General features: G+C 39.3%; 1 protein-coding gene across 2 annotated transcripts; it reads right to left on the bottom strand.

The window, feature by feature from the left end:
- Window positions 1-133: 133 nt before the first annotated feature.
- On the bottom strand, window positions 134-27,916 carry IST1 (IST1 factor associated with ESCRT-III). Of its 2 annotated transcripts, none has more exons than XM_004431797.3 (10): window positions 27,832-27,916; window positions 11,797-11,899; window positions 11,174-11,354; window positions 10,073-10,160; window positions 7,049-7,132; window positions 6,181-6,291; window positions 5,007-5,201; window positions 4,299-4,391; window positions 3,082-3,130; window positions 134-1,560 (listed from the first exon to the last, which is right to left on the bottom strand). In XM_004431797.3, exons 2-10 carry the CDS (start codon window positions 11,882-11,884, stop codon window positions 1,361-1,363), a joined length of 1,089 nt encoding a protein of 362 aa, XP_004431854.1. In that variant the 5' UTR covers window positions 11,885-11,899; window positions 27,832-27,916; the 3' UTR covers window positions 134-1,360. The 2 variants fall into 2 exon arrangements, with proteins under 2 accessions (XP_004431854.1, XP_087276135.1); XM_087420009.1 differs by lacking the exon at window positions 27,832-27,916 and adding an exon at window positions 27,078-27,217.

The raw sequence follows: 27,916 nt of genomic DNA, 5'->3' as shown, positions 1-27,916 counted from the left end.
AAACCAATGTTACTGCAATAAACAAAAAATTTAAAAAAAAAATCGGAAAAAAATAAAATAAAATAATAAAATACTCTCTCCTAAAACCCAAATTTGCACCTCATCATTTGACCAAATCAGTGGAGAACACAGGGCACAGAATTTTTCACTTTATTATCAGCTACTGAGCTATGATACAAACCAATCAAAAACATTAAAGGAAAGTTGCTTGAAATAGGTATGTACAGATATACTACACAGAAGCCGAAGTCATGTCTTCCAATCCCAAAGCCATCCCTGTGGGGAAGGATGGCCTTAGCTAGGGAGCAAAGGAGCACATAAGTTACAACAGTTAAGGGTCTCATCCATCAAGGAAAGCAGCAAACAATTACAGCCACAGGGGCACCAAAGGTTTATCTGAGATCAGTTTTTAAAGGTTCTCTTAATCATAAAGTTTTCAAACGAAAACAGGAACCCCTTTTCTCCTGTAGGCTTTCCAGCTCACTACTCAAGAGACTTGAGTACTTCTATTAAGGCAACTGGAAGCCCACCTTAGCCTTGAATGGTGACTTGTGCCCAATATGTGGCCTATCCTTCCTTTGCCAGTAATGCAACCCAACAGAACATGCTATGGGGAAAAAACAGGAATTTATACAGTGCTGCCCTCTGGTAAAAGGGAAACACAGCACTCAAAATAAAGCAAAAGGCCACAGAGGGCTCCCTGAGAATCCAGTGGAACTAAGAGAGGCCTTCAACTTTCCAAATAAACTTTGCAACTGGATCCAGGTAGAACAGTGCCCTGCAGCAAGTAGTAGTGTATATGCCAATGAGAGGACCGACCCAGCTTCCAAACACTGTTACAATGGCTTCCTGAGTCATTTTCTCTCTCTCCCATTCATATTAGAGTGAGAAAATACGCACCTTGGCCTTGATTCTCACTCACCACAAATCCCTCTGTACAGAGGGTTTATTTCTAAGTCTAGAACCTCAGCACAGGGCTGAGACACTTCATTAAGTATTCTCTGCCATTGTCCAGTCACCTTTGGCAGCTCACCCCACAGGCTTTCACCTTCTCACTCCCCTGTGGAAGGACAGTGGGACAGGTGAGTAGAAAACCTGGGATCACACTGACAGGAAATGGACAAGCACGCTGCCAGGAGCCAGATGCTCCGGCCTCATAGTGTCTCCAGTTGTTAGTCTCTCAGGAGCAACAAAGAACTGGAAAGCAGCAGAATTTGGTAGAGCAGGAAGAGAGCCCAGAGGAAGAGTGTGCTCAGTGATCATTAACAGATGAAACAGAATTTCATGGAGATTCTTTGTTACAAGTAGAAACTGCTCAGTCTCAACTCCCAGAATTTAGATATTGCCTGGTTTGAGAGGCCTATGTTTTCTTTTTCAACTCTTCAAATCTCCGGGAAAGATCATCAAAGTCAATGTCCTCAGATGCTGAGGTGTTGGCACCAGCAGACGCAGTTGGTAATGTGTCTGGCACAGAGGGCAACTCTGGTAGTACGAAGTTGTCACAGGTATCCACAGGTCTGGAAGGGGGCCTTGCAGAAGCTTCTGGCTTGGGTCCAGGACCTAATTAAATGTGGGCAAGGAACACAGTGTTACAAACTCCAGGGAAGAGGCTCAGATCCTCAAAGCCCACAACTTCCTTTGGCAGAAACAATAAAAATACAGGAGAAAACACTGTTTTTTTGTTGTTTTTTTTGTTTGTTTGTTTGTTTTTTGTGAGGAAGATCAGCCCTGAGCTAACATCCATGCCAATCCTCCTCTTTTTTTGCTGAGGAAGACTGGCCCTGAGCTAACATCCGTGCCCATCTTCCTCCACTCTACGTGGAATGCCGCCACAGCATGGCCTGACAAGCGGTGCATTGGTGCGTGCCCGGGATCCGAACCCGGGCCGCCAGCAGCAGAGCACGTGCACTTAACCACTACGCCACGGGGCCGGCCCCAACACTGTTTTTTTTTTTAAAAAAAAAAAAGATTAATATTTAATTTTTAGGTCAATGAAAATTTTCAGGACAATTAACATCTACATTTTCTAATTATAGCTGAATCCTATCTGTTTTACTTTCTTATGGTGAGAAAAAAGTTTAAGGGAAAGTCAAAGTGTGGTGCATGGGGCTAGATACACAGAGCATTTATTTAAACAGACTGTCCCCTTTCACAAAGGTCTGCTCCCATAAGAACCAAGTCCAAGGAGTGGTACTAGAATTCTGTTGGGATGAGCTACTCTTTCAGGCTTAGGAGAAAAAATTTTTATAAGGAATGTTAACGTCCATATTGTTTTATATAATAGGATCTGATCGGTATTTCCAGTCTTCTGTTTTGTATTTTACTAGTCAAAATCATCCCCCTCTCTACCTACTGTATGTTTCCATTTATATCTAAGTTCTAGAACAGGCAAACCTAAACTATAGTCCTAGAAAATAAAAACAGTTACTTCCCTCCTGGGTAGAGGGGTGGAGCTGACTGTAAAGGAACACAAGGGAACTTTCTGGGGTGATGGAAATGTTCTATCTCTTTACTGACGTGGTGGATACATATATATGTATATCTCAAAACTCATCAAAATATATACTTCTGTGTATTTTTTGTATGTAAACTGTAAAACAACTGTCTTCAATTTTAAAGAGTTTCCCCCCCTCTGGGTTTCTGGAGTGCTGATAGTGTTTTATTTTTTGAGTGGATGCTTAGTGAAAAATCACTGAGCTATTCACTTATGATTTGTACCTATTTCTGCCTCTTTAATGCCCAAATTAAAAAAATACATTTTTTTGTATTTTCTGGCATAATGGAAATTGAAGCAGCAGGAACATAAAGAACTCGAAGGTGACTGAAAACTAGAAATTGAAAAAATGAGTAAAAAAAGAATAATGATACCACTAACAGAAACAGGGAACTTGGGAGATTCTTTGGGATCGGGAAAGATCTTTCCTTTTTGGAAGAGGGCAATCCTGAGTTCTGTTTCTGCCATACTGCATTTGGGGAGAGGATAGGGCATGGACTGAAAAATAGTCTCTGAAGGAGAAGCAGGAATGAGAAAACAGCAAAGGGTTCAACACTGAGCCTTGAGGGTTTCTGACTCACACTCACCAACAATCTGTGTAGAAGAGACATTCTTATCAGCATTAATGTCATCAACCTGAAATACAAAGATTGTTACCAGAAGAGAGAGCAATGGCATCCCTGAGAAAGTACTAAGACTGGTATAAGCCCCTGTGTTTTCCAAAAGCTAAGCAGCTCAGCAAAAGCAACAGACCTTGCTCCAAAGAAACTGCTCCTCCACCCCCTGTACCTTCCTGCTCTTGTTCCAACCAGACAGATACCATGTTGAACTCTTAACTGCCAAGCAGAGAAAAAAAATTCTTACACCATAACACCTCTCTTTAATCTGATACCTTCACCTTCTGGGCAGAGAGAAAGCACTAAACCACTGAATTCATCTCCAAGAACCAAGTCCTCAAACACCAATGAAGATCTTCTACTTCATTCCTAGAAACAGTTGCGGGCAATGCTTCAACACGCGCAAAACCGAAACATAAAAAAACTCAGGCCCAAGGTAAAAACCAAAGAACACTAAGCAAGCTCAGGCACAGGGAGATCTCCCTAGATGAATCATTTCCACAGCAAACACCATACCAATTTGTTTTCTCAGTAAGGTATCGGATGGAAACATGTCTCAAAAGGCACATACTACCTGAGGAAACAAGGCTGGCAAAAAATAAGTCATCTAATTCTGAACCAAAGCTATTATGACCATCTACAATTCAAGGCATCATTATACCGTATTAGCTATTTATAGCAAGTTTTAACTACAAGACTAAAATGTAACATTAAGGCTATAGGCTGAAATTTACTAACTGGACACTTCTGTTTAAGACAAAAATCTGGTCACTATTCCTTTATACAGTGTTGGGAATTTATAAAACTTCTAATTTTTTAAATTATTATGCGTATAGGTATTTTAATTATTAGGATATTCTAGCACCAAGACTGCACTAGCTCAATGGATTCTCTTGTCTAGTTCAAAAAAAGAGACTGGTTAAGTGCCCTACTAGAACTTTCTTAGAGATCTGCAGCTCCTTCCTGATTCTTGGCTTAAGTGCAAACAAAGCATTGCCACCAATGATGCTGCCACCACCACCACTCCCCATTTCCATGGTAATGTTAAAGCAACACAAGAATCCAAAGCAAAAGCAATGCGGGTACTAGGAGTTGATCAAAACTTTGCCTTCCCTGTGGCCATTATTTTGCTCTCTCTTCATGGGATTCACTCTCCTCCTGCTTATAAAAGAGGCTCAGGCACTTACAGATTCATACGATGGGGGAGTTGCTGGTATCTGAGGTGGATGAATACTGGGAAAGGCCTGATAAGTCCCCACTGGCAATCCATTGAAATCCGACTGCAAGAGGAGAAAGGCAACATCAGAGACACTGCCCTTGATTTGCAATTTCTGAGGTTTGTGTATGGGAAGGGAGAAATAACTATATATATTCAAAAGCCCCAAAAGAAAAAAAATGCCCAAAAGGACCATATGTGATCAGAAGGATTCCAGATTTTTAAAGATCTGTAGCTAAGGCTCTTCTTCAAATTACTAAATCAACTGCTTCAATGTCTACCAGGGAAGATTCTAAACAGACTTTCTTACTAGCAACGACCTTCATCTTCTTGTCTACAAAGGCTTTTCTACCTGGTAATAAGTGGTTATTCATTTTTGGAAAAAGCTACTAGTATGCCTGCAACAGGTCCCAAAGGTGTTCAATAAACCTACATGGAAAAAAAGAGTGTTTCTAGTACCATCTCTCTAGATTTTCCCACTTCGTTACCTGCAGCTGAACCAAAAGACTTTCTCTGAATCCTAATGGTATTTTATTCCAGAATATGGTCACTAAGCAATACCAAATGTTCTTACTGCTAAATCCTTTTGACAACCTACAATTTCTGAGTGTATTCAAAGAGCCAACGACATCTTCTGTTACATTTTCTAGAGTTTACATACACACTTATGTATACTTACTGGTCCCTTTGGAAGTGGGTATGAGAAAGGAGTATTTGGAGATGGCATGGGCATGGGCATTGGCACTGCTCCATCAGGTCCACCAACTGGTGCTGTGAACCCCCCTCCTCCTCCTCTTCCAGGGCCCCCTTTCTTCACGTCATCTGTGAATCCAACATCAATAAGATCTGTCTCTACCTCAGGCGGAGCCTCTGCCTGAGAAAAAGAGAGAAACTCATATCATTAAACCACATCACAGGCCAGGTTCCCCAGGAAGCAGACTCTGAGATGGAGTAGCATGAAGGAAGTTTACTGGCGAGGTCTCGTGAGATAATAAAGACCTGTGGGGAGGTGAAGGAAGCAGGGCTGGGCAAAGGAAAAAGTTGGGCTGCAATGAAGTTATGACAAAAGCCTCAGCCAATTCCCCAGGTAGCTCTGGAGCTGGGATGGGCCTGCAGCAGGTGTTCCTGACTGGGGCAAAGGGGCAGAGTCTTTAAACCCCTGCACTAACCAGTTATCGAATACAGACAGCCCCCAGGAAAAACTTTGGGTTAAGCAGCTTTCTTCTTCTGAAGGCCATTGCTAGAGGAACACTCAGCTGTGTGTAAGCCACTGGTCATCAATATTCTCAAGAGCTGGGGGAATAAATGCTTCTGTTCTGAAGTGTGTATCTGGGATGGGAGAGGGTTGTCTAAGCATCATACCAAAGCATCCACTACACTCCATCAACCTTAACTGAGTGATGATTATTTATATATTTGCCTTCTGTACACTGTAAGCCTCTTCAGACAGGGATCTTGTTTCTATGTATCTCTGTATTCTCAGCTTTGTGTGCACAGTTTGGCAGATGGGAGGCACCCAATATATGTTTCAGAATCTGTCTTGAGGCATTTCTTGCTACCCATAGGGGGATTCTCAATTCCTTGAACTTCATCAAAAGCACCAATAATGTCATTTTATATTTGTATCAAAATTTGTACCTTTCCAAAGTGCTTTCAGTCATTCATCTCATCTGACCCTTAAATACTCTGTGAGATAGGCAGGCATATTTTATTGTAACCCAACAAGGCACTAACTGGACAAAGGCTTAAATTCTCACACACAAACTTGAATGCATAGAATATAGTTATTTTTCAAAGAAAAGTGGTATCTAGAGACTCATTTTCCTTTGTACTTTGAAAGGTTCTAAACTTACCATGACCACAGAGTCAGGCTCGTAGGGCACATTGTAGTTCTTGGCAATTTCAATCAGGTATCTCTCCACCAGGATTTTGGGTGGGGCTTCCACACTCAGTTTGTGCATTAGCTGTAAGTAAAAGAACCACAGTTAAGATCTATACTAACCATGGGGCTGGCCCGGTGGCACAAGGGGTTAGTGCGCACGCTCCGCTGCGGCGGCCTGGGGTTCGCCGGTTCGGATCCCGGGCGCACACAGATGCACCGCTTGGCAAGCCATGCTGGGGTGGCGTCCCATATAAAGTGGAGGAACATGGGCACAGATGTTAGCCCAGGGCCAGTCTTCCTCGGCAAAAAAAGAGGAGGATTGGCAGATGTTAGCACAGGGCTGATCTTCCCCACACAAAAAAAAATAACAAAAAAACACACCAAGATCTATACTAACCAGACTAAGCCTAAACGTATCTCACATTTAAACTTTATTCCTCTCATTTTACAGGTAAATTGAGGAAAAAAGAGGTTCAGACCAGTTAAATTTTCTTCAGTCACAAAGCACACTACAAGACCCATGTCTCTCTTACCTTCTCTAGTTACATATAACCCAGGTGTTAGTAAAAGACTGATACTGCTGTCTTCCACATCTGAATTCATCCACCCTTCTCCCCACCTCACTTCTACCTCCACAAATCACAAGGGGCACAAAGGATGGGGGGCAAAATCAGGAATGACACAGAATGACAGCCTCACAATCAGAAGTGTAGGGCAGGGGTAAAATGTACAACCCTAGATTAACTCAGCAATACAGTGGTACCCACCAGAATCACTATAGGCAATAAAATAACCTGCCCCAACCCTGCCCATTGCTTCACATTTAAGAAGTATGTTACCCTGTCATTCACAGTTCCAATCTGGTTGGTCCTACATAACTTGCCATATTCCTTGCTATACTTGGCACAGAGCTGATCAGCAACCTACAGAGAAAAAAGAACAGTAAATAAAAGTGGACACCACTCCTACAGACTGCTTCAAGCTTCCTCCTATCAACAGTAAATATGCTTATATTATAGGATTTCCAAAAAACTAGGGTTTGTAAAAACTTAAGGAGTACATATTAATTCATTTGTTTGTTTATCCATCCTTCCACTGAGCTGCAACTATGTGCCAAACTCTATTATAAACATTATGATATAGACTGTAATATAATGAAGAACAAAAACAGACATTGTTCCTACTCTTATAGACTCTTACGGTCTCTGGGAAAACAGTCATTACTCAAACAATCACAAAGATAAAGGTAAAAATTGGCAGCTGTAATAAGTGCCACCAAGGGAAAGTACACGACACTATCGGTGGCTTCTAACAGTAGAATTAGATCTGATCAGAGAAGTCAGGTAAGGCTTCCTGAAGAAAATGATGCTTCACTGAGATGTAAAGGATGATGAATAATTAACTAAACAAGGAGGGAAGGAAGAGCATTCCAGGAAAAAAACCCAGCATGTGCAAAGGCCTCTAGTGGAAAAACAGGGCCAATCTTCAAGCTGAAATAACGTCAGTAAGCCCCCAGCGCAGAGCCCGAGGGAGGAGTGTGGTAGGAAATGAAGTAAGAAAGGCAAGTGGGGGCCAGACAATACAGGGCCATGTAGGCCATATTAGGAGTTTTGTTTCTATCACAAGAACAACAGAAAGTTACTAAAGGGCTTTAAAGTAAGGGTAGTGACAGGATCTGTGTTTTGAACAGAACCCTCAGTTGTTCTGATGGAATGGTGAATAGACTAAAGGAAGCCAAAGTAGATATAGGAAAAACATTCAAGAAGTTACTATAATAGTCTAGGAAGGAGATGACAGTAGCACTGGGCCAGAGTGGTCCCAACACCCGGGATCTCAGTGAGGGGGCATTCACTATTCAATACATAGACTTTCAGGGGTACCTGGTACTTATCTGTCTTTTAATAAAGGTTTTTTGTTTTGCTTTATACTATGCAGAAAGTTTTTACTTTTACTTATATTAATTTAACACTCTGTTTATGGCTTTTGTGGCATATTTAGGCCTTTTCCACTATGAGATTATTTTTAAATATCTGCCCAGTTTTCTTCTAGTTCTTTTATGGGCTTATTTTTTTAAAAACATGTAAACCTTTGTTTCATCTGGAATTAATCTTGATATAAAGCAGCAGTATAGGAGAGGCTAAAAACAAGACTGAAGTTAAGTCTGCATAAGAAGCAGTTGCCTCTACTCTCCTATTCCTCTACCCACAAAATTCTATGACTACGCTCCCTACTCTACCAGAATACAGGAGGTTTACTCTCTGGAGAAGTTAAACTGAAGAGACTCTGGACTCCAAGCAAAGCAGAGAGCAGAGTTACCTACTGACAACAGAAGAATTAAGTCTAAGTCTTCTACAAGAGAAGAATGAGACCTTTGGCTTCCTTCACCTCTGGGCTCTCAGAAATTCTGGCAGCCAGCCTATACCCTCCAGCCAGAAGATAGAAGGATTTCTCTCTGAGGAAAATGACCAACCTGAGGAAAGAAACCTAGTTTCTGACTGTCTGGAGTTCCCTTAAGAAAGGCCTTAGTCAAATCATTCAACAATGAAGGCATCTGGCAATAAGCCCCACCTAGGCACACAAGAGGTTCCAATCTGCATTTTAGTGCCTCACTCAAATATAAACCAACAGCCAAGGGTCACCAAACCTTTAAGAAAAGCCTTTACTATAAAATAGTCTAAAACAAAGAAATAGAAAGCAACAAACATCAGAGAAACAAGATAAGTTAAAAAGAAACTATAATATTCTCAGAGAGTAGTTAGTAGCCATGAAACAAAAACAAAATACTATAAAAAAAAATATTCAGAGAATTAAAAAGAGCTCTCAAAAAATAAAAACATACAGAAGACAAGGAAATCTCAAAAATCAGGAGATAAGACTAAGACAATCTCCTAGAGAATAAAACAAGCAAAGATACAGAAAACGCAATTGAATTTGTATCCAAGCAGTCAGTACCATATCCATGTTGTGATAGTCCATTTTTTAGTTACTGTCTGTCTCTTCCACTAGACTCTAAGCTACAAGAGTATGGCTGGGGTCATATTTTGCTCACCATTGTACCCTCAGTGCCCACCTAGCTCATAACATCCACTCAATAAATATTTGTGGAATCAATGAAGCAAAACATCTGTCACCTTAAATTAATGTTATTTTAACATGACTAGTTTACAGTTGTATAAGAACTTTTCTATTTGTATACAGTAGTCCCTCCTTATCTGCAGGGAACACATTCCAAGACCCTCAGTGGATGCCTGAAATCGCAGATAGTACCAAACCCTATATATACTATGCTTTTTCCATACATACCTATGATAAGGTTTAATGTATAAATTAGGTACAGTAAGAGACTGACAACAATAATAATAAAATAGAACTATAAGAATGTACTGTAATAAAAGTTATGTGAATGTGGTCCCTCTCTCAAATTCTTACTGTACTGTACTCACCCTTCTTCTTCTTGTGATGTTATGAGATGATACAATGCCTATGTGATGAGATGAAATGAGGGGAATGACATAGGCATTGTGACATAGTGTTATTTTCAGACCACAACTGACTACGGGTATTGGAAACCATGGAAAGCGAAACCTCCAATAAGGGAGGACTACTGTATATTTAAATAACATTATAATAAAAATAATTTAAGACAAAACTGGGGGTACATGAAACTTCGCTCCTTAAAAAAATGATTCAAGTTTGCAAAACACTGTTCTATTCTATGATATAAGGCCTAAAAAGGATATAGAACAAATTTACAAAGCTAGCATGAGAAGGGTACAAAATACCAGGTCAAATAAGAAGTGACATAACCAACCTTTCTAACTATATGAAAAACAACAGACATCACTGAAACTGGTTGTACTCACTATCTTCAACTCAGCCACTTCTGACTGGAGTCGAGGAGCAGCCCAGATCAGTGTAGACACAGATTCAGCCAGACCAGAATCTAGCTCTCTAATTAAGGAAAAAAATAAATAAATTTTAACAATCTTTAAAACCAACAAAACCCTAGCATTTTTACATATACTTGACAGCCTCTAAAGCTATTTCACCAATCTCGCTGGATTCTCACAATAGTTCTAGCCATTTTCATCATCCTATTTTACTTTTGGAGAAACTCAAAATAAGTGACGAGCCCAAGGTCACAAAGTCAGGAAATAGTTGAGCCAAGACTCAAACTTAGGCCTCTTGATTTCAGCTTCTATCTTTTCAACAGTCGTCTACATTAAGATCAGGCCTTCAGGGGCCGGCCCAGTGGCGCAAGCGGTTAAGTGCGCGTGCTCCGCTGCGGCTGCCTGGGGTTCGCAGGTTCGGATCCCGGGCACACACCGACACACCACTTGGCAAGCCATGCTGTGGCGGCGTCCCATATAAAGTGGAGGAAGACGGGCATGGATGTTAGCCCAGGGCCAGCCTTCCTCAGCAAAAAGAGGAGGATTGGCAGATGTTAGCTCAGGGCTATCTTCCTCACAAAAAAAAAAAAAAAAAAAAAGATCAGGCCTTCAAGCAAATGGTAGGAAAATGGTCCTTGGGTATATGGAGTAGTCCGTTAGTGCTAGCTCCCCACATGTAGGAAGAGACCAATATGTTAGTCCTTTCTCAAATTCCACAAGTGATTTGATTTAGGTCTTCGAATTAAAACATCTTACTTCATTGCAGTTACACAAGATGACTAAGTTCTAGAGATCTGCTGAACAACACTGTGCCTATAGTTAACAATACTATATTATGCACTTAAAAATTAAGAGGGTAGATCTCATGTTAAGTGTTCTTAACAACAAAAAAGGGACACGAGGAAACTTTTGGAGATGACGAATGTTTATTACATTGATTGCAGTGATGGTATACAGGCGTATGCATACGTCCAAACTCATCAAATTGTAAACGTTAAATATGTGCAGTTTTTTCTAAATCAATTATACCTCAGTGAAGCTAAAAAAAAAAAAAAAAAAGACAAAATATCTTACTTCATAGACTGGATGAGGCCAAACCGAGCCAGCAGCAGGTCACAATACAGCTCCAGGATCTCCATGGCCTCCACGAGGTAGTCTTCTCGGATAATGTGCTCCACTCGGATCCGAGCTCGTTCATCTTTCCCAGCAGCCAGATAGTCAGCAATCTCTTTCCTTGCTTTCTGGGCCAGTTCCGCTAAGGCACAAATCCCACTCCAGTCACACAGCAGTAGTACACTGGACCCTAGCCAGCAGGCAGACCTCCACCCCAAGAGAGAAGTGGATATTTCTACTATATCCTAGCTCATTCTCCCATAGCAAATCTAGTCCCATCTCCTCTAGTCTAGAATCTGCTACTTCGTCTAGGTGAGAATATTGTTTGTGTAGCCAGAAATTTCCACCTCAGGAGTCATGTTACCTATTCCACAGCAAGAGTATGTCCCTTTCCCTGCAACAAAGTGATTCAGCCTCACTTGTCACAAAGGACAGCAGAAATGTATCCAAAGCTTAAATGTAACCCATCCAGTATGGGATCCCTAAGACTTCAAAGTACTAGCCTGAAAGAACCAATATTGAGGTGCTAGAACCCAGTGATGTATTTTGGGAGAGAAAATATTAGGCAATCAAGCATTACTCACTTTTTTTTTTCTCCAATAATTTAAGACGGTTTATGACTAATCTCAAATTGACTCGTAAACGCTCAGCTTTAAATCCAGAGCCCAGCATGCTGTGCTATTTGTCCTGAAAAAGATAAGAAGTGCAATGACTATTTTCAAGTTAAAGGTAGTTCAGGAACTAACACCAGTTAGAGGGTGGATTATCTGATACTGTAAACCAAAATGGCTTTCTAATATAGGCAAAATGACATGATGTGATTCACATTTTTTAAAGATCATTTGGATGTTGTATGGAAAACTGATTGGGGGAGGATAATAATGGAAGCAAGAGGACCAAAGAAAAGGCTATTACTGTAGTCCAGACAAGAGATGGAATAACTTAGACTGGGGTAGTTAGCAGTGGTGGGGGAAGAAGGGATTGGATTTGAGATTTATTTTGAAGGCAGAGCTGAAAGAACTTGGTGATGGATGAAATGAGTATCTATGTATTGGTGTAGAAGTGGGGTGACAAATAGACAAAGAAGCAGGAGGGCCTCCTACTTCTCCCAAAAATCTCATCAGGGATAGTGATGGGAAAAGATGATTAAATTTAGAACCAAATTCAAAAATATTCTCACCTTAATTCCTCAAATCCTCCTACTAGTCTCAGCCTTTGGGAAAAACCTAGTGCCCAAGATCATAGAAATATTAACACCTACTCATGTACAAAGAAACATACAAAGGGGTAAAAAGTCCAAGAGAAAAAAAAAGCTGCTCTATAAAATTCAACAACAGAAGGCTCTTTACCAAGACTTTCACTGAACAGCAGAATTACAGTCAACAAAACCATTCCCCTCCACCCACAAGACTTTAGGGTAAACCATTGTGCATTGACCACTGTGCATCCTGTAACAAGACAGCACAATGTCTATTTCTCTCAATTAATTCTGAACTTAAACCTTAAAACATGTGATATCCAAACGAAAGTTAGGTCTAACAAAGTTACTGAAGAACAGACAAACCAAAAAAAATATCCAGTGCAAAAACACTAGGAATAGTAGTTGTCTGCTTGCGTATAAACCACTAATAGAAAACATCAGATGTACTGTCCTTTTGTGAAATTGCCTCCAAAAGCGTTTATACTACATTTAATAATTAATCCAAGTCCTAGGTTACAATGGGGCTTATATGTCACAAAATATCTGGAATCCATTATACTGAATTATGCTCAAACCATTCAAGAAATATTTACTGATTATCTCTGTCAGACAATGGCTAGATGCTAGAGATAAAAAAATAACGCACAGTCCTTGTCCTCAAAGGAACTTATATTCTACTGGCAACTACAATACTGTTTGGTAAAGACTATAATCTAGAATTGTTCTCAATTGAAAGTGATTTTGCTTCCTAGGGGACACCTGGCAATGACTGAAGACATTCTGGGTTGTCGTGAGTGGAAGGGATGCTACCAGCATCTGGTGGGAAAAGACCAGGGATGCTGTTAAACATCCCACAATGAACAGGACAGCCCCCCACGACAAAAAATTTTCCAGCCTAAAATGTCAGTAGTGCCAAGACTAAGAAACAGATTCTAGAGAAAAGACACCCAACTTGCTTAGGGACGTTACAGAATGCTTTCCAGGAGAAGAAAAAGCCTAAGCTGAGTCCTAAGGACAAAGAAGATATTTGAAAAGTAAAAAGAGAACGTGACTATCCTAGGCGGTGGGAACGGTGTGTGTAAAATCCACGTACCAGAGAGAACAAGAGGCTTTCTGAGAAACACAAGTTCAATAAAATTGAAGCATGGTATTAACCACAGTTTATGTCATAACATGTCTCTCATATTCATAAGTTCAAAACTTCAATTCAACAATTATATATAAGATGTCAGGTGCTGTAGTAGGTTCTGGTGCTAGCTAGATCCAGATAGTATCCATCTTCTCAAGGCATTCATAACCAGTGAGGGATGGGAAGTAGAAACACAGCCAGAAAAATAGTAACTAGTACTATCATTTACTCTACCAGGCACTTGCTCAAGATCAGCCAGCAACTAAGTGGTAGAGATAAGAATAAAACCTAAGTGCATCTGAATTCAAAATCCAAGTAAACAATCTTAATCGTACAGTACTATATCACTTTCAGCACTAAAAATTATAATACAGGGGCTAGCCCCGTAGCCTAGTGGTTAAGTTCAACGCACTCCGCTTCAGCAGCCCAGGTTCAGTTCCCAGGCACGGACCTACACCACTTGTTAGCAGCCATGCTGTGGCGGCAACCCACATACAAAATAGAGAAAGACTGGCACAGATGTTAGCTCAGGGCGAATCTTCCTCAAGCAAAAAGAGGAAGGTTGGCAACAGATGTTAGCTCAACACTAGTCTTCCCCACCAAAAAAAAAAAAAAAAAAGCATGTACTGATGTGGGAATATCTTAACATTAGTCAAAAGAGCAGGACTATATGTAGTATGACCCCAAATTCTGAGTTTAAAAAAAAAGAGCACATATGCATAGACAAAGGCTGGACTAAAAAAAAATGATTTCATTATTACTATATGTAAACTCTTCTCAAATCCAAGGAATTTAGACTAATATTAAAGCTAATGCTAAAAATCAAATCCACCTTGGAAAGCATATAATTTAGAATTTCTATCAAAAGACAAAGAATAATATAAAAAAATTCATTTGCCTCCTTAGAAAAGCAAAAGAAAATATTACCTCACCAGAAAACATTAATAATCAAGATTAACTTATCAGAATAAGTATCTAAAGTTAGCTAGACACTGAAAGTCACAAAAGTGTTAACGGAGCAGACAGGTAACAAAGGAGTGGCTTTAGCAACATGAAAAAACTCTGGAGGGTGTAAAGTCATCTTGATCTATTTCACATATTTGCCTAAAATGGGTCAGCATCCACCAATGCTGGTTTGGGACCATACTGAAACAGCCTGGAAAAGAAAGGATCCCAAACAGTCACAAGAATAGGGACTTGGAAGAAGAACAGTGCTAAAATTCTCTGAAAGAGAAGCTCAACAAATGTTTTATGCTGCAAATAGAAATCCAATTCTGCGAAGGAAGTTGAAAATATTGAAGTGTGGCAAAGTTGTTTATATTTCACTGTTAATCTTTTGGCTGGGGATGTTTGGGGGAGAGAGACTCCCCCAAAAGTCTACTGTAAACCTACTGTAGAAGGCAGATAAAAATAAACGCAAATTACTAATCTTATGATTCAGTAATAACATTTACTTGTTCAAATCTACAAAAGTAAAATCACAGGGCGCTTTCAGGGACTCTAACAATCAGGGTTCTAGCTGGAAACAGACAGCATCCACAACTCAGGTAATTTGCGGAGAATTTAATAGAGACTATTTACAAAGCTGCAGGTAAGGTTTAGAGAAACCAACAAAGGAGAGTGTATTGCCCCAGAACCATTAACACATCTAGGCCTGAAGGGGCAAGATGAAGAACTGGTATCCGAAGAGGGCAGCTATATGGAGAGGGCCACTGGACAGGAATCATGGTCATTGGTAGAAGCATGCAGACAACTGCAGCAATCTGGCAGGGAAGGAGCAGGGGAATAAATGTTTAGCCTTCATTTCTCCTGCCCTCTGGTCTCCTGCTGTTACCTCCCATCTAACCCCAACTGGAAGCCTGAAAACAAAGGGGCCCACTGACACAGCGCACACAGGTAAGCCTCCAGGGACATATATCAGAGGGAGAAGGATGGCATGTGGCTCTGGAGCAGAAAACTGAAGATATCCAGCACAAGGACTATATTTACACAAGACCAAAGAAGCCAGGACCTAGAACTACCAAAGCAACTCCAGATTTACACTGTACTAAGACTTCAGCCAACCAGACTAGAAAACTGAAGCTAAACTAATTGTCTAAAAAAAGGAAATTGTGTCTTTATATGTCCTTTCCACAATAACAAACACAGTATAGTGACATAATTCAAGTTCTTACAATATAATCTCTAAAGTCCCTTCCAACCCTAAGATTCTGCAGGATACTAGATATCCAATTGTACAGAATCATATGGAATAGGCAAAAAGGCATAGACAACTGAGATTAATCATCAAGACATCTCTTAGAAATCTTATTTATTTATTTATTTATTGTGAGGAAGATCGGCCCTGAGCTAACATCTGCCAATCCTCCTCTTTTTGCTGAGGAAGACTGGCCCTGGGCTAACATCCACGCCCATCTTCCTCTACTTTATATGGGACGCCGCCACAGCATGGCTTGACAAGCAGTACGTCGGTGCACGCCCAGGATCCGAACCGGCGAACCCCGGGCCGCGCACACTTAACCGCTTGTGTCACCGGGCCGGCCCCTAGAAATCTTATTTTTAAAAAACAACTATATCAGGGGCTGGCCCCACGGCATAGTGGTTAAAGTTCGGCGTGCTCCATTTCAGCAGGCAGAGTTCACAGGTTTGGATCCTGGGCATAGACCTATACCACTTGTCAGCCACGCTGTGGCGGCGATCCACATACAAAATAGGGGAAGACTGGCACAGATGTCAGCTCAGGGCTAATCTTCCTCAAGCCAAAAAACACGAAGATTGGCAACAGATGTTAGCTCAGGGCCAGTCCGCTTCAGCCCAAAAAAAAAAAAGTAAAGAATCTGCAAGTATGCATAGATATTCTTAGAAGGATATTCACTATAGCACATTACAGAACATTATTGGAATCAACCTAAATATCAATAAGGGATTGGCTAAATAATAGTATACTTGCTTGAATTGTTAAAGATGACATGGATCTATCTGTACTGACATAAAAAATATATGTATACTATACTAAGTATAAAAAGCAGGTTTACTGAACAGAATGCAGATTATTATCCTATTTGTGTTAATTTTTAAATAAACTTTATAGATATATTCCAAAAAATTAATAATGGCATGAGGAGTGTACATAGGCCTTTCATTTCATTATACTCTACATATACATAAATACACTCTCAAATTAGTAAAAACAATAAACGTATTTCTACTCTTAAAAAACAAAAAGAAGGTATTCAAGGAGGTGAAAGACCTATACACTAAAAACTATAAGACATTATTGAAAGAAATCGAAGATGACATAAAGTAATGGAAAGATATTCCATGCTTATGGATTGGAAGAATAAACACAGTTAAAATGTCCATATTGCCTAAAGCAATCTACAGATTCAGTACAACCCCAATCAGAATCCCAATGACATTCTTCATGGAAATAGAACAAGAATCCTAAATTTATATGGCACAACAAAAGACCCCGAATAGCCAAAACAATCCCGAGAAAAAAGAACAAAGTTGGAGGTATCACACACCCTGAATTAAAAATATACTGCAAAGCTATAGTAATTAAAACAGCAGAAAAACAGACACACAGATCAACAGAACAGAATTGAGAGCCCAGAAATAAAAGCACACATCTACGGACAAATAATCTTTGAGAAAAGAGCCAAGAACATACAATGGAAAAAGCAAAGTCTCTTCAATAAACGGTGTTGGGAAAACTGGACAGCCACATGCAAAAGAATCCAAGTAGACTGTTATCTTACACCATACACAAAAATTAACTCAAAATAGATTAAAGACTTGAATGTAAGACCTGAAATCACAAAACTCTTAGAAGAAAATATAAGCAGTACACTCTTTGACACTGGTCTTAGCAGTATCTTTTTGAATACCATGTCTACTCAGGCAAGGGAAACAAAAGACAAAATAAACAAATGGGACTATATCAAACTAAAAAGTTTCTGCAAGGCAAAGGAAACCAACAACAAAACAAAACGACATCCCATCAGGGGCCGGCCCCGTAGCTTAGCGGTTAAGTGCACGTGCTCCGCTACTGGCAGCTTGGGTTCGGATCCCGGGCGAGCACCGATGCACCGCTTGTCAGGCCATGCTGGGGCGGCATCCCACATACAGCAACTAAAAGGATGTGCAACTATGACATACAACTATCTACTGGGGCCTTGGAGAGAAAAAAGGAAAAAGAGGAGGAGGATTGGCAATAGATGTTAGCTCAGGGCCGGTCTTCCTCAGCAAAAAGAGGAGGATTGGCATGGATGTTAGTTCAGGGCTGATTTTCCTGACAAAAAAAAAAGACAACCCACCAACTGGGAGAAAATATTCGCAAATCATATATCCAACAAGGGGTTAATTTCCAAAATATATAAAGAACCCATGCAACTCAGCAACAACAAAAAAAACAAACAACCCGATCACAAAATGGGCAGAGGATATGAACTGACATTTTTCCAAAAATATACAACAGGCACATGAAAAGATGTTCAACATCACTAATCATCAGGGAAATGTATATCAAAATTACATTAAGATATCACCTTACATCCATTAGAATGGCTATAATCACCAAGACAAAAAATTAACAAATGTTGGAGAGGATGTGGAGAAAAAGGTACCCTCATACACTGCTGAAAGGAATGCCAACTGGTACAGCCACTATGGAAAACAGTATGGAGATTTCTCAAAAAATTAAAAATAGAAATACCATATGACCCAGCTATCCGACTACTGGGTCTTTATCCAAAGAACTTGAAATCAACAATTCAAAGAGACTTATGCACTCCTATGTTCATTGCAGCATTATTCACAATAGCCAAGATACGGAAGCAACCCAAGTGCCCATCAACTGACAAATGGATCAAGAAGATGTGGTATATATATACAACGGAATACTACTCAGCCATAAAAAAGATAAAATCGTCCCATTCACAACAACATGGATGGACCTTGAGGGTACTATGTTAAGTGAAATAAGCCAGACAAAGAAAGACAAACACCACATGATTTCACTCATATCTGAAAGATAAACAAACAGATGGATACAGAGAACAGATTAGTGGTTACCAGAGGGGAAGGGGGCTGGGGGTTGGGCAAAAGGGGTAAAGGGGCACATATATATGGTGTCGGATAAAAATCAGACTATTGGTGGTGAGGATGATGCAGTCTATACAGAAACTGATCAATAATAATGTACACCTGAAATTTCACAATGTTATAAACCATTACGACCTCAATAAAAAAAAAGGGCAATGGATTCTCAATAGACATTTCTCCAAAGATGATATGTAAATGGCCAACAAGCATATGAAAATATGCCCAATATCACTAATCATTAGAGAAATGCAAGTTAAAACCACAATGAGATATCACCTCACACTCATTAGGATGGCTACTATTGAAAAAAACAACAAAAAAACCCAGGAAATAACAAGTGTTGGCAAGGATGTAGAAAAACTGGAGCTCTTGTGCACTGTTGGTAGGATTGTAAAATGGTGTAACCACTATGGAAAAAAGTATGGTGATTCTTTAAAAATTAAAAATAGGACTGTCATATGATCCAGCAATCCCACTTCTGGGTATATATCCAAAAGAACTGAAAGTAGGGTCTCAAAGAGATATTTGCAGACTCATGTTCACAGCAGCATTATTCACTACAACCAAGAATCAGAAGCAACCCAAACGTTCATTGAGAGACAAACAGATAAACAAAATCTGCTGTGTATGTGTGTGTATATACACGCATACATACAATAGAGTATTAGGATAGTCTAATAGTCCATGTTGTAGCATGTGACAGGATTTCTTTCCTTTTTAAGGCTGAATAATACTCTATTAGTCTACCACTATTCTAATAGTATTAGTCTATTAATATTCAATAAAATGTATGCCTTAATGTATAAGGTGAATGTATGAATATACTTTAGGGTTCAGTAATCCCATTCCTGGACATCTATCTCCACAGAAATCTGTATATAGGACCATGAAGACACATGTATAAGGATTCTGTGGTAGTAAGAGGGTGGAGGAATGCTAAGTGTCCATTACAAGAGGACAGATAAAATGTGACAGAAGCATATGACAGAATACTACGCAGCAGTCAGAATTAATGGACTAGCTATACTTAGAGCAACATGGGTAGTGCTTAAAAACAGAAGCAAAAGAAGTAAGGAACAGGGTTCCAAGTTCAGTCTCTCTCCCACTATACTGGGAGAAACTATAAAACCTGAACAGAATGTAGGGAGCAGCTATTTTAGGACTCTGAAAAGTAAATAATAGCAGCTAGACAGAGAAGACCAGAATCTGAAGTACCAATAAAGTGGCAGTGAGTTTATCACTCTTTTTTCCTCTGTTATTCCCTGGCCTAGATGCAAGGTAGCCTGAAACCCAGAAGTGAGCACTGGCACGGTAAGGAAGAGCATCAAGAGAAGCTCTCTAGTCGTGGCTTGAGAAGCTGGAAACGGGATCCCTGGCAAGCACAGAGAGTGGATGAAATACACCGAACCAGGACTCACGTGGGAAAAGACAATCAGCACACATCAACACTGAGATTACACAGATGTTGGAATTAACTGACAAAGACTTTAAAGCAATTACTATAAAAATGCTGCAACAAGGGCGAACGCTCTTGAAATGAACAGATAGAAAGTTGCAGTAAAGAAATAAAATATATAAAGAAGAAACAAACAGAAACTTCAGAACTGAAAAATATAATAACCAAAGTAAGAAACTCACTATATGGGCTCAATAGCAGAATGGAAATGACAGAGGAAAGAGCCAGTGCACTTGAAGATAGATCAATACAAAGTACCCAATCTGAAAAACAGAGATTGAAAAACAAAGCCTTCACAATTAGGACAATAGCAAAGGGTCTAGTATTTGTGTCATTAGAGCCCAGAAAGATGGGACAAACAGTGTGATACTGAAAAAACTTTGAAAAAAATATTGGCTGAAAACTTCTCAAATTTAGCAAAAGATATATATCTACAGATTGAAAAAGCTCAGGGAACTCCAAAGAGAATACACCCAAAGAAATATATGCCCAGACTCATCATAATCAAACTGCTGAAAACTAAAGACAAATCTTAAAAATACTGAAAGCAGCCAGAGAAAAATGCATTACCTATAGATGACCTATTCAAATGACTATTAATTTCACATCAGAAATCATGGAGGCCAAAAGGAAGTGGGACAATATTTCTAAGGTGCTGAAAGAAAAGAACTGTCAACTCAGAATTTTATATCCAGTGAAAATATCCTTCAGAAATGAAGGTGAAATAAAGTCATTCTCAGATGAGAGAAAACTAATAAGAGAATTTGTCACCAACAGACCTGCTCTAAAGAAGTTTTCCAGGCAGAAGGAAATAATACCAGAAGGAAACTTGGAATATTAAAATAAAGGGAGAAATGAAAAATATCTGTATCTTACATTACAGAAACGGCAACTATCTGGGGAAATATATTAGATGGTTCTTCTCTTGAATCTCTTAAAATGTATTTTACAGTTAAAAGCAAAACTAATAACATTGTCTAATGGGGTTTCCAATGTATGTAGATGTAATACATAAAAAAACCACAACATAATGGCATAAAAGGGGCAGGGCAAAGGGACCTATATGATGTTTCTATATTTCACAGGAAGTGGTAAAATACTGACTCTAAGTAGACTGTGAAAAGTTAAGTACATCTATTATAATCCTTAGAGTGACTAGTAAAACACACTATACAAAAAAATATACTAAAAAACTCAAGAGATTTTAAATTAGAATACTAAAGTGTTCAAATAACCCAAAAGAAAGCAGGAAAGCAGAACAAACAGAAAATAAATAATAAAATGGTAGGCCTAAATTCAAATATACTAATCATTACACAATAATTATAGAGAAATGGTCTAAACACAACAATTAAAAGACAGAGATTGTCAGAATGGTCCAAAAAATGATCCAACTATAAACTGTCAACAAGAAACTCACTCCAATACAGTAACATATGCACGTTAAAAGTAAAAGGATGAAAAAAAGGTATATCACGCAAACACTAATCAAAAGAAAGTTGGGGGCTGGCCCCGTGGCTTAGCGGTTAAGTGCGCACGCTCTGCTACTGGTGGCCCAGGTTCGGATTCCGGGTGGGCACAGATGCACCACTTCTCCGGCCATGCTGAGGCCGCGTCCCACATACAGCAACTAGAAGGATGTGCAACTATGACATACAACTATCTACTGGGGCTTTGCGGGGGAAAAAAAAAGGAGGATTGGCAATAGATGTTAGCTCAGAGTCGCTCTTCCTCAGCAAAAAGAGGAGGATTAGCATGGATGTTAGCTCAGGGCTGATCTTCCTCACAAAAAATAAATAAATAAATAAATAAAAAACTGTTAAAAAAAAAAGTTAGTTGGAAGTTTGTACCTTTGACCCCCTCCACCCATTTCAGTACAAACTTCCAGTTATAAAATAAATACGTCATGGGGATGTAATGTACAATATGGTGACTATAGTTAATAATACTGTATTGCATATTTGAAAGTTGCTAAGAGAGTAGATCTTAAAAGTTCTCAGCACAAGAAAAAAAAATTTTGTAACTATGTATGGTGACAGATGTTAACTAGACTTACTGTGGTGATCACTTCACAATATATACAAATATCAAATCATTATGTTGTATACCTGAAACTAATATGTTATATGTCAATTATACTTCAATAAAAAAAAAAAAAAGAAAGTTGGAGGGGCTATATTAATGTTAGACAAAGTAGGCTTCAGAGCAAAGAAGACCAGGAGTACAAAGGGACATTACAGAATGATAAAAAGGTGAATTCACCAAGAAAATATAACAATCCTAATAGTGAATGCACCTAACAACAGAGCTTCAAAATGTATGAAGCAAGAACTAACAGATAGGAAAGGTGAAACACACAAATCCTTAATTATATTTGGAGACTTCAACACACCTCCCTCAATAATTGATCAAACTAGTAGACAGAGTATCAGCAAGAATAGAAAAGAACTGACTACCACCAATGACCAATTGTATCTCACTGATATTTATAGAACACTCCACCCAACATAGCAATGCACATGAAACATTCTGAATGTAGACCATATCCTGGGTTATAAAACAAACCTTAGCAAACTTAATAGAACTGAAGCCACACAAAGTTTGTTCTTTAACCATACTGGAATTAAACCAGAAATCACTAACAAGAAAGATAACAGAAAATCTCTCGACACTTGCAAATTAAACAACACATTTCTTTTTTTTTTTTTTTTTTTTTTTTTTTAAAGATTTTATTTATTTTATTTTTCCCCCCAAAGCCCCAGTGGATAGTTGTATGTCGTAGCTGCACATCCTTCTAGTTGCTGTATGCGGGACTCGGCCTCAGGATGAACGGAGAAGTGGTGCCTCGATGCGCACCCGGGATCCGAACCCGGGCCACCAGCATCGCAGCGCGCGCACTTAACCACCAAGCCACAGGGCCGGCCCTAAACAACACATTTCTAAATAATCCATGGGTCAAAGAAAAGTTTCAAGCGGAATTTTTTTAAAAGGTTTAAACTGCAAGGAAATGAAAATTAAAATATCAAAATTTGTGGGAGGTAGCTAAAGCAGGGCTGAGGGGGAAATTTACAACACTAAATGTTTCTATTAGCAAAGAAGAAAGGTCTCAAACTAGTAATCTAGCTTCCACCATAAGAAACTGTAAAAAGAGCAAAATTAACCCAAAGCAAGCAGAAGGAAACAATAAAAACAAGGCAAAAACCAATGAAATTGAAGAGAGGAAAAATAGAAAAAAACAAGGCAACCAAATTCTGGTTCTTTGAAAAGATAAAAAAAAATTTTGATAAATCTATAGCAAACTGACCAAAGAAAAAGGAAAAAAGAGAAATTATCTGGAATAAAAGAGGAGTATAGCACTAGCCATCCTACAGACATTAAGAGGACATTATTACCAACTTATACCTATAAATTCAACAATAAGACAAAATGGAAAAATCTCTTAGAAACTCAATTTACCAAAATTGACACAAAGAAATAAAAAATGCAATTACCCCATATATATTACAAAAATTGAATCTAAAATTAAGAACCATTCCAAAAGAAAATCCTGGCCCAGGTGGCTTCTCTATTAAACACTTAAGGAAATTCTCCGAAACATTTAAGGAAAATTAGCACCAATATTACATGAACCCTCACACCTCATACGTATGGTCTGAGAATTAAATAAAAATTTGCAAAGAGTTTAGAATAATGCCTAGTACATAAGTGTTATACGTACACAGTAAGCACCGTATAAACATTTGTTAAATAAAATAAATTCCAGTCAACAGACTCAAACTCAAAGAAAATATCTTGGCTCATCATCTAAAGATTAACTGATAAATAGCCTTTTACGTGTTTTAGGTTAAAATAAAATGTTTAAGGTATGTTTTGTGGGACCAGCCCAGTGGCGCAAGCGGTTACGTGCTCGCGCTCTGCTTCAGCGGCCCGAGGGTTCGCAGGTTCAGATCCCGGGCGCACACGGATGCACTGCTTGTCAAGCCATGCTGTGGCGGTGTCCCATATAAAGTAGAGGAAGATGGGCACAGATGTTAGCTCAGGGCTGATCTTCCTCACAAAAAAAAAAGGTATGTTTTGTGATCTTTTTTCCCTGCTTTAACTTTTTAATTAACCTGTTTCAACCTCACAGCTCCTTGAAGGCAAACACTATTTGAGGTTCCATTGTTATTCCCATACTGCCTAACATGGTGCTTTGTACAAAGTTGTCACTCATTTATTATGTTAACTAGGAGTTTTAACTAAAAATAACATTCTTTTTGAATTCCACTAACTTGCAAAATTTAGTTTTGTTTGTTTCAGATTTAAGGAAAGGAAAATAATTTGCCAAAGTAAATTAATTTGAGTAATTAATCCTCAAACTTAAGTTTTGAAGATTTTCAACTTTCAGAAATTAGATTCCTATTCTACAAAACCTAATCATTAAAGACAATGACACTGAACCACAAAAATAACTAAGGACATGGCCTAAATAATTACCAATATATGAAATAAATTATTAGACCCAAAACTACTCTAAAACAAAAGATCAACTTTATTACCATTTCAGGATTTGAACTTGTTTCCAAAGCTAACTACATAAACTTTGTATCTTGCATGGTTAGGAATATTAATTTTAGGAATAATGACCTAAAAGTTAATAAAATATTCTGGGTTACTATTTTATACATATAAAAACATCTATATACTGTTTATATATATATAATCCATGGGTCATATATAAACACATGTATGTATATGTGAATACATATATTCATACCACATAGTAACATTGTCTGATACCTAACTTAAAATTCTTTTTATGATTCTGAGGTTATTCTAGGATCACTTTATGCCTCAGTATCTTCACTGTCATTCATTCACTCACCAAACATTTGTTGAATGCTATTCTATCAAATACTGTGCTAAACCGCCATAGAAAAGAGACATTAAAAAAAGACCTGACTCGAGCACTTCAAAGAGCTCGCAATCTAATGCGGGATAAGTGACATAAAAACAACTATAAAACACGTAAACAACTATAACAAACCCTACGAAAGGATTATGAACTAGTGACTGCAAAACTAGTTCTCAGTACTCTATTTTGTTTATATACGCAACTACTCTTAGTTTTATTAGTGTAACACCACTGTGTCACAAATTGGTCAGCAGCCTCATGCGCCCTTCTTCGCTCTTTCCAATCCCTCACTTTACCCCAATCCTTTACATTGGAATAACAAACTCATCTAGTCCCTCTTTAATCACTCAGTTCCAGGAGGCTTTAAAATAGAATAATCTCCTCATTCTGAGTAAGGGAAGGTGTAAAACCATGGATGGAGTCATTTCTCTTCTTATTTGGGGCACAAGAGAGAGACTGCTGCACCTCAGAACTCCTGCCCAAAATAGTGAAGCTGCCCAAAGGTAGTAATCCTGAAAACTCTTATTTCAAGTAGCTAAAAACAGCAAAAAAGACCCTGAAGTCCTAAGGGACCAGCTTTAGAGTCTGCAGCTCCAAAAGTACCAAGTGAGGAAAGGAGGCAGCAGAGTCAACAGTGGCTAGAATATTTTGTAGTATACAGGAAAACTTTTGTATTTGAAATGTGTTATCTTATTTATCCTGAATACTTCTTTCTTATAAGTGATATGCATAGATTTAGCTATGACCACTGTATTGCAGCTATGAAGACACGACACTAAGAGGACAAACAAGCTACAAGGCATTTCCAAGATAATATAGTCCAATCCTTAAAACCATTTCAATTACAGAATGCCAAGTTTACTGTATTTTCACACTATAAACTGTAATTAAATCTTCACTGACCAAACCAATCAAGAATGAAAATTTAATCAAGAACCACAAGACCAGCAGCATCATGTGTAACTCACAAGAAAAGTACAGGCTTCAGAATTCAGAGACCATCAAGATTTTCTGGAAGGAGGTACAAATACAGAAACGTATAGGCATTATGAAAGTATCTTTATCTCATTTCTCAATAAAATTAATATAAAAAACATTACAGAAAATTCATTGAGCATACTTTTTACCATGAGTTTTTCTTAAGGCATACTTTTACAAAGTTGTAATCATGGACTCTGACACTGCTGAATCCTTTTATCACTTAACATCATATGTTACGATCTTTATAACCTTATTTTAATGGCTGCCTTATATTCCACTAAGTAATAACTTTTTAATTAATTCCCCAACCTTCTGACATTTATGTGAAATAATGCTGAAATTAGTATTCATGTGCATACTACTTTTCCTGTATTTGAAATTATTTCACTAGACTACACTCTGTTTTTTAGTTTTATTTTTTTTAATCAGAATGGACTACACATAGCTGGGACTTGATTCGACTTTAAAGGAACAAGAGCTTAAATTAAGTAGACTAGAGTTGGGGATTCTGGAACTCCTGACCATCTAGAAGCCAGAGGCACAGGAACAGAGAGAGAATGAAAACAAATAATTTGGACAAAACAGTACAACTTTAAAAGTGAGATTTAAGAATCTGGGTGATTTTAAAACGTATTACTGAGGTTTCAAAATACTCTTATCCTCTAATAAAAGGATATTACCAATCCTCCTATCCCAGAAGATGTGGTTCTGAGGAAGCTGTAAGAACAAAATTTCTCATGGACTATTAGATTGTAGGTACAGAAGTCAAAAGGCTTCTACTTGGGCGGGGGGGAGGGAGGATGGGAAATGTATCTATATCCATTATCTATATCAACTAGTATTAGTTTATTAAATACATACATAAGAGGGGGCATAAATGAAACAAAATTAGTCCTGAATTGATGGTTGATGAAGCCGGATGAAGAGAGAAATTCATTACACTCTTTACTTTCTTCTGCTTGAAATTTTTGTAATAAAAAGTTAAAAATAAATACATAAGCATAATAGAAAAAATTACGATCCCCCAAAAGACTAAGAAAAGCTCTTAATTTTAATTTCACTACTAGAGAGAGTGACAGCGGCTGTCTTTCCTATTACCTAATGGTGAACGGACGTCGTGGGTCCGGATCCCGGCAAAAGTTTACGCCGGCCGCGTTTCCAGCCCTGCCCCCAGCACCCCGGAAGAGCAGCGCCGAGAACACAAAGAGAGGGGGCAAGGCCAGGGCCGCAGGCTCCTCACCCGGTCTCTCATCAGATGGGTAGGGTCTGCGAAAAGGGCGGAGGCCGCCGCTTGCTTCAACTAACGAAAAAGGCAATTTCCTCCGGCCAGACGGGGGCCAAGTCCGGGCCCCCCAGGAAGCAGCCCAAGAAGCCGCCCGCTCGGCGGAGGCTGCCGGATTCGCGGGCGACCAGACTCTCGCGGCCACTGGAGAGACGACCTTCCCGAAGTCTCTCCGGGCCAGAGGAGACGGACTAGGGGTGCAGGTCGCGAGCGCAGGCCGAGCCCTGTCACGGGGCGGGTCCCGAACCGAAGCCGCGGCGTTTCCGCCCCAGGGAAATGACGCCTCGGGGCAAAGAGGGCAACGGGAAAGTTTGGTGGCTTCGAGTATCCGGGACCAGCGGTCTCCAAGCGGCTCGCGCCCTGCCACGCCCTCAACCCCAGCCGGCCTCCCGCGCCACGGCCTCTCGGGCCTGACCTCCGGCCTGACCAGGAGGAAGGATCCAGGATCCTTCTCTTTCTCCTCATCTGTCACCTCAGGGTCGTTTGAACCCGAGGCTGGGGTCTTGTAAATTCGGGGCGCAGTGCGAGGGGGAAAACAAAGACCCTTGACGCTGAGGATGCCACACTAACCTGGCCGAATCAACGCGTGAAAACAGCAGAGGCTGACTTCAGTATCCAGGATCAGCATCCAAAATGGCGGCTCCCTCGGCCTCAG

This window comes from Ceratotherium simum, chromosome 30, assembly GCF_057802395.1.
Source record: "Ceratotherium simum simum isolate JZ-2026a chromosome 30, ASM5780239v1, whole genome shotgun sequence".
NCBI lineage: Eukaryota > Metazoa > Chordata > Mammalia > Perissodactyla > Rhinocerotidae > Ceratotherium > Ceratotherium simum.
This window is presented reverse-complemented; position numbering and strand designations above follow the sequence as displayed.

What these genes read in the sequence shown, in the direction of transcription:
- IST1 (XM_004431797.3), bottom strand. Translation starts at nt 11,884, where the DNA reads ATGCTGGGCTCTGGATTTAAAGCTGAGCGTTTACGAGTCAATTTGAGA. An exon ending in ATTATTGGAGAAAAAAAAAA is followed by an intron (nt 11,355 to 11,796) that starts GTGAGTAATGCT and finishes TTTGTGCCTTAG; the next exon opens with CGGAACTGGCCCAGAAAGCA. An exon ending in ACCCACTTCCAAAGGGACCA is followed by an intron (nt 4,392 to 5,006) that starts GTAAGTATACAT and finishes CTCCTCTTGCAG; the next exon opens with TCGGATTTCAATGGATTGCC.